Source organism: Aptenodytes patagonicus, chromosome 20, assembly GCF_965638725.1.
Source record: "Aptenodytes patagonicus chromosome 20, bAptPat1.pri.cur, whole genome shotgun sequence".
In the NCBI taxonomy this organism is placed as follows: Eukaryota; Metazoa; Chordata; class Aves; order Sphenisciformes; family Spheniscidae; genus Aptenodytes; species Aptenodytes patagonicus.
The window spans coordinates 6,185,929-6,195,053 of record NC_134968.1 but is presented as its reverse complement, the minus strand read 5'-3'; the positions used below and the strand labels follow the sequence as shown (position 1 = coordinate 6,195,053).

The window sequence follows — 9,125 nt, the reverse complement described above, 5'->3', positions numbered from 1 at the left end:
GGCTGCCACTCCTGGGAGGGGAAGCGGCGAGAAGGTCTGGTGCGGAGAGGGGCTGGGGCTGGGCTGAGGGGACTCTTGGGCTCTGGTCTAGGAAAGAGCTTTCGTGGGCCTGGCTCTCTTTGCACGGTGCCCGGGGGAGCAGGCAAAGAGGCACGTGGGCCTCCCTGCACAGCCTCCAGCTCCCCGCCCAGCACGTGCCTTGGCTGCCTCGTGCTGGGCGGACAGGCTGCTCCTCACGTGCCCCCGTGCTCCTCCCTGCCCTCTCTCCCAGGTGCACCTCCAGCCCCAAGACATGTCCTGCTACAACCAGTGCCTGCCATGCCAGCCCTGCGGCCCGACCCCGCTGGCCAACAGCTGCAATGAGCCCTGTGTCAGGCAGTGCCAGAACTCCACCGTCGTCATCGAGCCCTCCCCCGTGGTGGTGACCCTGCCCGGCCCCATCCTCAGCTCGTTCCCACAGAACACCGTTGTGGGATCCTCCACCTCCGCTGCCGTTGGCAGCATCCTCAGCTGTGATGGAGTGCCCATCAACTCTGGGTGCTGTGACCTCTCCTGCTTCGGCAGCCGCTACTGTGGCAGAACATGCCTCCCCTGCTAAAGCTGCCGCAGGCGGCCCCACAGGAGGACCCCCGGGAACCCAGAAGACAGTAATGGACTGAGCACGGAGATCCTGGCCATTGCTTTCAGAGGGGCTGAACATCCACGGCTCCACCTGCAAGGGAAGGCAGGAAGAGGCGCGCCTGGGCTCTCTGAAAACATGGCCCTTGTCTAACTTGCCTGTTTCTCACTCTCTGTTCTCTCTCTCTTTTCTCTGCTGTCTTGTGCTCCCCTGGGCTGTGAGCACCTGCTAAGCCCCATGCGAGGAAGGACCTGCCCCCCCTCTCCCTCTCAGGGGCAGGCAGGCAGGCGCCCAGTGCAAACTCCACTCTGGCCAAGGGTCAAAGACTCCTAGCTAGCCCTGGTGCTCCGTGCACCGTGGCCCCCACTCAGAGGACCTCTTTTCCTCTTTCAACTCATTAAAGTTCTGCTGCATCCCAGCCTGGGCCTCTGTGTGGTCCTTCTCTCTCCGGATGCTCTCCCTGGCTTCCAGAGAGAAAGGTGTTGCTCTGGGGAGATCTTGCAGGCATAAAGGAGAACCATCAGCATTCCCAGAGGCCTGCCTTGCTGCTTCCCTGCACACAAATGGCCTCCTCAGCCTTCGAGCACGCCTTGCAGATGATGGGGAGCCCAACCACTGCCCGAGCAAGGAGTCCATCTCCCTGGCCACAGTGGCGAGTGGCAGTGGCACTGGGAGCTGGTTCTGCATCCAGCAGCACCTGTGAGCCCTCCCTAGCTGGCGGCTCTTGCCTCAGGAGGGCGCCTCTCCCTGTGGCAGGTGTGGTAGTGGTGGTGGTGGTTGTGTGACAGGTTGCTCCTCACATGTCCCTGTGCTCCTCCCTGCCACCTCTCCCCGGTGCACCCCTGTCCACAAGACATCTCCAGTGACAACCTCCCTCCCCGTCAGCCGAGGAAGAGAGGTGGGCTATTCCTCGCCCACCTCCCTTTGTGGCTTCCAACTACAAGCCCGTGCTTCTGCAGCATTTCAGCTCTCCTTGCGTTGACTTAGCCTTCCTTGTAGGTCTTGCAGGGATCTTGTCTATCCCCAGTCAGGCTGCCGGCATTTCCTCCAGCACAGCTAGAAGAGGCGGAGTTTCTAAGTGCAGACGTGGTCTGTTTCCTGGCAGCTCACTCTCTCTCTCTCTCTCTAGGCATGCCTGTAGAAACAGTACATAGGAGGATTTGCGTTATCTGCAAAAGGGATGTGTAGGGTCTTGTTCCCCGTTTCACGCCCATTGCTCCCAACGCGTCTCCCATCCTTTGCCACGTGCCACCTGCAGCCTCCCCTCTCCCAGAAGGATAGCTCCCGGTTTTGCCAGAGGGTCAGGACTCCCCTCTTCCCCCTCCAGCGCTGACAGTCCCACCGACCCACTGCCCTGCTCCTCCGCAGCCTGACACCCGTGTCTCACCAGCCTCTGCCAGTCCCACCAAGGCTGCCAGGTAAACCTGGACCGTGTCACGCTCCCCACTCAACAAGGTGCCCAGGGAGCTCCCAGGAAGTGGGAGCTGAAGCTTGCCAGCTCCTGTGTTCTCCTCCCTCTGCCAGCTCAAAGCTGCCTCCAAACCTCAGCCCAAAGGGTGGAGCAACACACTCTGAGGGCTGCCTGGGATCTCACACCTCTGCCCCAGGGAGCTTTTCTACTCACATCGCCTAGTGGTTAAACCACTTGCTCAGCCAAACTAAGGGAATCAACTGCCACCTGTGCTGGGCCCCAGGCTCCCCAGTGCCAGAACCAGGTTTTCCAGTGCTGAGAGCTTCCAGCTGGTGCAGCCAGGCCACAGCGCAACCTTTTGAAATCCTCTCAGTCACAAGGGCCCTGAACATCCTTGCAGGCACTCATACCCTCTTGTAACACTGCTGCCTCTTGTAAAACGCCAGGCCAGGCTGCCCAAGGGGAGCCGCACACCTAAGATACGCAGGTAGGAACCTGCTGACAGTTCCCAGAACGATAACCGCAGTGCTCAGGCAGAAGGAGACAAAGGAGGCGGTCAGGGACACAACCCTCACAGCCATCTCCAGCAGGGCAAAAGGCTCCCTGGTCGACTTGTCTGGCCACCCAGCGCACAGCCAGAGACAGGGCAGCATCTGTGTCAGAGCACACGTTCCTTCCGAGCAGTGCTGCTTTTCTCCTGCGTGATGACAGATTGGGCTCTTATACATGGGTCTTGCCTGCTTTGCCTTTCTGTCCCCTCCTCTTCATCTCCTCTCCTCTCCTCTCCTCTCCTCTCCTCTCCTCTCCTCTCCTCTCCTCTCCTCTCCTCTCCTCTCCTCTCCCCTCTTCTTTCACAGCCATTCATTTTTCCCAGGACAGAGCCCTCACAGTGCACACTTACTCTTCTGTGGTTTGAGCTACCCAAGTATGCTGCCAATGACAGTGGAGGTGGAGGGTCCCACAATGGTGCTTTATGGGAAGGAGCTGAGGATGGGGCTGGGCAGGCTTACCACCATGACAGAGGGCTGGATGACAATGGTGGAGTTCTGGCACTGCCTGACACGGGGCTCATTGCAGCTGTTGGCTATTGCGGTTTGCCTGCAGGGCCAGCATGGCAGGCATGGCAGGCACTGATCATAGCAGGACGTAATATGGGGCTGGCGGTGCACCTGGGAGAGAGGGCAGGGAATAGCAGAGCATGGGGTTGGGTGAGGAGCAGCCTGTCATCCCACAATCAGAGATTCAAAGTACCTGCTGTGCGAGGAGGTGGAGGCTATGCAGGGAGTCATATATAATTCATTATCTTTAGTTCCCAAGGTGTCGTGGATGGAGTGAGAGTGCACTTCACTCGTAAGAGAAAAGCATAAATATACTTTGTTGATATAAAACAGTGAGTTAACAAAGTTCAGTGGTAAATGTGACAGTAGTTTAACAAGATTCGATGGCAAGGTACGCTTGATTACCGACTGCATAGAGGACAGGGTCAGACAAAACTGTCAGGGAGACCCTCCCATTGAGTCATGAGGTTCAGAAAGGACCCCCTTGCTTTCTAAACTCCTTCCCAGAGAGGAGTCTAGGTGTGGCTGGATCCAATCCTAGTCCCAGACTTGGTCAACGGTTTATGTCTAAAGGATTACATATGCGCAATTAATCCTTGATATCACTTAGCTAAGATTTCAAAGTTTAGCGTGCTATTAGTCACTTACCGAGGATCTGTTGCGGCAAGGAATCGCTCAACCTTGAGGAGTAACCGTGAGAGGCGTCCCTACTCAAGGAGAGATCCCACCGTGCAGCCCGCTGCCATGCCGGAGAACTCAAGGGGCCCTGGGCTGTCCACTATTTATGGAGTAAGATGGTTGACTTATAGTCATATTTGCATTTCAGCAAGTCGTTTGAGTCACTGCTCCAGGCAGCCCTTGGCTACTATGTTGCCACCCATCCCCAAAGCCCCCCTCAAACCTGGATGCAGCCACAATGACCCCCACTGGTGGTCATTGCTTACACGGAGCGGGGGCAAGCACACCGCCACACTCCACCCCGTGACTATAGTCAATTCGTCTTACCTTCACAGAGTGGTGGTACGGTCACCTCTTGCCTCTGTGCCATAAATAGTATATATTTATAGTTTATGCACTTATAAATCCACAGTAAGTAGATAGTGAAGCACTGCTATTTGTTATGCATTAATTTGTATGTTTTGGGTGGTTGAAGTTGGGTTATTTGTTTTATCATGTACCAAACCTTTATACACAATATAATTATAAGCAATAGATGTATTAAAGTTAGAGTTAGTAAAATCACAACTGGGTGAAGCATAAGATTAAACATTCCCTTTGCTGTTGGTGACCATCCAAGAACAGTTTCCCACCAATGGTGTTCTCCATCCTTCTTCACTCTTTCCAAGACATGGTGTACCTCTTCTGCATCATGATGAACGGTGATTTGAGTTGTCCATTTTTCCGGACACGTTCTAGCAGTTGACACAGGTCATCCTGTTGTAGTAGTTTCTTCACTAATGTAAGATTCATTCCGATGGGGGTAGGCAATAAATCTTCACTCAATGTATAATTAGATTGTAACAATTGATAAGATGTAACAGGAGTTGAATAATTAAAGTTGCATCCCATAACTTTAGTAAAGTTACAAACATAAATATTTGAGTGATTGCTTGTATCTACAGTAATGTTATCTACGAATATAAAATCACAAAGGGTTCTCATACAAACACATCCTTTTCCAATATATACAAGTACAGTTTCAGGGGCTTCATTGGGATGTATTCCAAAATGACAAATATTTTATTCAGTGTCAAGACAAATGTCTTAGGTTTTGATGGTGTTACTCTCACAAATAAATCCTCGTTGTTCCCATACAACACATGCGTTAACATCAAAGGTTTGCCATTTGCTTCCATTTCGTTGGGCCCACACTCTATGTTCTAGTGGATAGAGTATAGCTCCATTGTGATTTAATCCTAATGTAATGATTGGGTATATGGTGTATACCAAAGCATTGTGTATTGTTAAGACAAAAGCTGTGGCCTTATTGTTGATGGGGTCATAAGTGAAATTGACTAAATACCACCAGGATTGGAATTCTTTCTCAAATTTAGTTGCATTATCCCAAATTGCCTTTCGAATTTCAGTGGGTAAGGTACCCTCTTCACCTTCTCTTATAATTGCTGCTACCATAGATTGCATCCACAATTGAACTTGGATACAACTAAAAGCTAGAGAAACATTATTTTGGGCTGCACCAAGCGCATCCACAATCAAATGGTGGTCCCTTTCATTAATTCTTTCCCACTGAGGTAATATATCAGATAAGAGCCATTGGTTAGTTTCCAATGCTAATAGAGAAGACCGCAATGGGTGTTCTAATTTGTTTAAATCACTTGTTGTTGTGCTTAGTTTATTTATGAGTACTCAGTTTTTACAAAGAATGCTCGGCTTACAGGGCTTCCAATAGGCCCGTATCGATTATTTAATTGATGGAATACTTTGGGGAGTCACATATCCCATTGAGCCTCATGTAGTTTAAGATTCCTTTTCAATAAGCCATTAGCTCTTTCTACCATCCCATTTGATTGAGGGTAGTATGGGGTGTGGAACACCCATTTAATTCCCTCTTGTTTTGCCCAATCTTGCACTTCCTTACATGAAAAATGTGAGCCATTATCACTTTGGATAACATCAGGAGTAGGCAGATTTGAGAACCAAAACAATAGCCCTCGCACTGTATTTCGCCCATTGGCTTTCCAACACTTAGTCGCCATAAGCAAGCCGGAGACTGCTTCCACTCCTGTGAGGATGTATTGATATCCCGCAGAGGATTTGAATGGTCCGAGATAATCAGTTTGCCATGTAGACCATAAAGTTTTCCCTTCATTGATATGTAGCGGTGGTGCTTTAGCAGGATGATCTGCTTGTAATTCCAATCTGCACTGGGGACATTCTGTAAGAATAGTTTCACAAGTTTTTCTGTTTATAGGCCAGCCTTTACTCTGTGCGGCAAAGTAAAGTGCTTCTTTACCTGTGTGGCCTAGGTTTTGATGTAACCATTCTCCCAATTGATACCCCTCAGGATTTAAAGTAATTTTCCTAATTTTAGTTAGCCCATCTACCTTTTGATTCCACTTTGTGGTTGGTTGATTATCCTTAGCAGAAGCTTTTACCCATCCCATCTTGAAAGGTGTTTTCCTGGCTATATCTAGTAATAATTGCCAATCTTTGTTTCTCCAAACTGGGGATCTATTTACTTCCCAATTCAAGGTTTCCCATTGACAAAGCCACTGTGTGGCACCGGCCCACACACCGTAAGGGTCTACATATATGATTTTTGCTCCATTCTGTGCTGCCAAAACAACTGCTCTTATTTCTCCTACTTGTGCGCTGCCTTCACCTTCCTCTATTACTTGTTTGTTGGTGGTAATATCTAATGCAACGGCCTTATATTGCCATTTACCATTTACCCTCTTTGCTGAAGCATTTGTAAACCAAACGTTTTGTGTTGGTGTACCTTCAGTGAGGGGCGGTGTATCCAGAATGGGTGAAGGTTTAAAAGGTTGTTGTAATGCTAAACGGTCTGTGTTTATGGGCATCTGCAATTTGGAAACCTTAGCGTGTCCTTAGTTAATTGCATATTTTCTGCAGTTCCTGTTAGGTAGGCATACCATTTTCTGATAGTGGGGTTTTGTGCAACTCCTTCTGGGGGTGAAGTCCCCTTTAGGATTGCTTCTAGTAAATTAAATGGTCTTCTAGATTGCACAGGTTGTCCCTGATGTATTTTCTCAACTTGTTTAACTGCTCAGACTAAAGATAAAAGTCCCTTTTCCCATTCAGAGTATCATTGTTCTGTTTCTTCAAATGCAGTTGAGCTAAACGATAAAGGTCTCTTTGGCCCATCGGGGCCAGTTTGGAACAGGTTACAATAAGTAGCATGTTCAGCGAAAACCCATTTGGCTATAATAGGGTCACGGGGGTGTACTGGTCCCAGTGACTGATATGTTTTAATTCTTCAGTTAAAGTTTTGACCACCCTTTTATGTCCTAATTTCCACTCCCAGGGTTTGCCTTTCTGTAAGAGTGAGTATAATGGACGGGAAATGATAGAAAATTCAGGTACATGCTTCCTCCAATATCCTAAAGTTCCCATTAATTGTTGTAACTCCTTCTGTAGCCATATGTTTGGGTTAATACTTATCCTAGACTGTAGTCTTCATTGTACTAGTCTGATTACCTTGTATAAACAATTCATGCCTTACGACAACTATGCCCTTGAAGAAGAACTAAGAGACTGATAAAAGGGGAACATCCTGCCCTAGAAGGCATCGGAGGCTAGATGATTGCCAAAAAACAAGAAGTCAGCAAAAAACTGCGGTAACTAGGGGAAAGGTAAAGGCGGCAGGGGGAGATCACGACCACTGACTCAATTCAAGACTGGAAAAACTTGCCCCCCCACACCTGCAAGGAGCATGCGTGCTAATTTACATAGCAAGTGAGGCTAATTTGAACATAACTAACCGATGAGCATGAACTTAGGTGGGTTTTTGCTAATCATGTAACAATATAAATACGCTATAGTTCTTTTGTGTGGAGTGCTAGCTTTGTGGAATTACCACCTAGCACCCATCTTTGTGCAAACATGAGATAAATAAATATCTTGGCTCTGCGTGTAAGATTGGCTTATTGCACACCGGGTACCAGACCCCGCTTGTGGGACAACACTTCCACGATTGGGGCATTTGCAGCTCTTTGATTTTCCTTGAGGTATCTGGAGGAATCGCTGCACTGCCTGCTATCCACCAAGTACCTAAAAATTTTACTTCTTCACTCGGTCCCTGACATTTTCCAGGTGGAATCTCAATTTCTGCTTTATTTAGTGCTTGCCATAGTGCCACTGCCACTTCCCTCACCTTCTCAGTGGAAGTTCCTCCAACCAGAATATCATCTATATATTGGTACAGTTTCACTTCTTGGGGGAGTGAGACTGTAAAACTTCAGCAAGTGCGGCATGAGCAATTGTAGGTGAATGTTTATGCCCCTGTGGGAATCTGTTAAAGGTGTATTGTACTCCCTCCCAGGTGAAAGCAAATTTCTCTTTATCCTCCTCCTTCAAGGAAACCATAAAGAACATATCTTTTACATCTAGCACGGCATCCATTGCTGCTTGCAAAATAGCCGTTAAGTTTGCGACGTTTGGTACAGCAGCTGTTAGCAGGGCTGTGTTGGCATTCAGGCACCCATAATCAACTGTTAAACGCCACCTCCCATCTGGTTTCTGAACTGGCCAGACAGGTGAGTTATATGGGGAGTGGGTTCTGGAGATAATTTGTCATTTCCCCATATCAGCTATGACTTCAGAAATTCCATTCCGTGCCGCAGCAGAAATCAGATATTTCAGTACATTAGTAATTTTTGACTCAGGGAGGGCAGGGGCTGAGCGAAGTACGCGCACTGTGGCCTCCCGCTTTCTACTGGGGTTGAGATCGGTGTTTGAGCTGAAGGACCACATGCTGCCATTTGGCAAGTGCCAGGTTCGTCCATTTAAAACATCAAAACCTAAAATATTTTCATGGTGATCTTTAATTGCAAAGCGAGTAGTCAACATGCACTTCTCACCCGGGAGCCATAAATTGACCTTGGTAGTTTGGCACTCAACGCTCGCTCCATTCACACCAGTAATCTTAACTCTTTGCCATCCAGATTGCACGCCCAGGTTCTCAGCATCTTGTTAGCATTGAAATTTGTGCTCCCATATCTATTAAAAACTTCACCAATTGTTCCTGAGGATCAACTGGAATTATAATCTGTGAGCCATCATCACTTATCCACTGGTAAGCCTCCACTTCCTGGACAGGCAGGCCCAATTGCCTTCCAGGCACTACTCATTTTTTGGCTTCATGCCCTGCAATTCCTCCCTAAGGGGGAGGAACAGGTTGTCTCCCTTTCTGGGCACTGGCGCCGGAGGAGTTGAAATACACTTTGTTTCACTGTTATCTCATTTCTGGAATCCTTCCATCAGACTCAAGATAATGCCAGTAGGCTGATGTTGAATCACGGCTCTGGGAATGCCTAGGACTAGAGCATTCCTCCAT

At 48.6% G+C, this 9,125-nt stretch overlaps 1 protein-coding gene across 1 annotated transcript; it reads left to right on the top strand.

Moving 5' to 3' along the window:
* The first annotated feature begins 292 nt into the window (after nucleotides 1-292).
* LOC143169265 (feather keratin Cos2-3) lies at nucleotides 293-598 on the top strand. Its single transcript, XM_076356558.1, has one exon. It carries the CDS (start codon nucleotides 293-295, stop codon nucleotides 596-598), a length of 306 nt encoding a protein of 101 aa, XP_076212673.1.
* The last annotated feature ends 8,527 nt before the right edge of the window (nucleotides 599-9,125 follow it).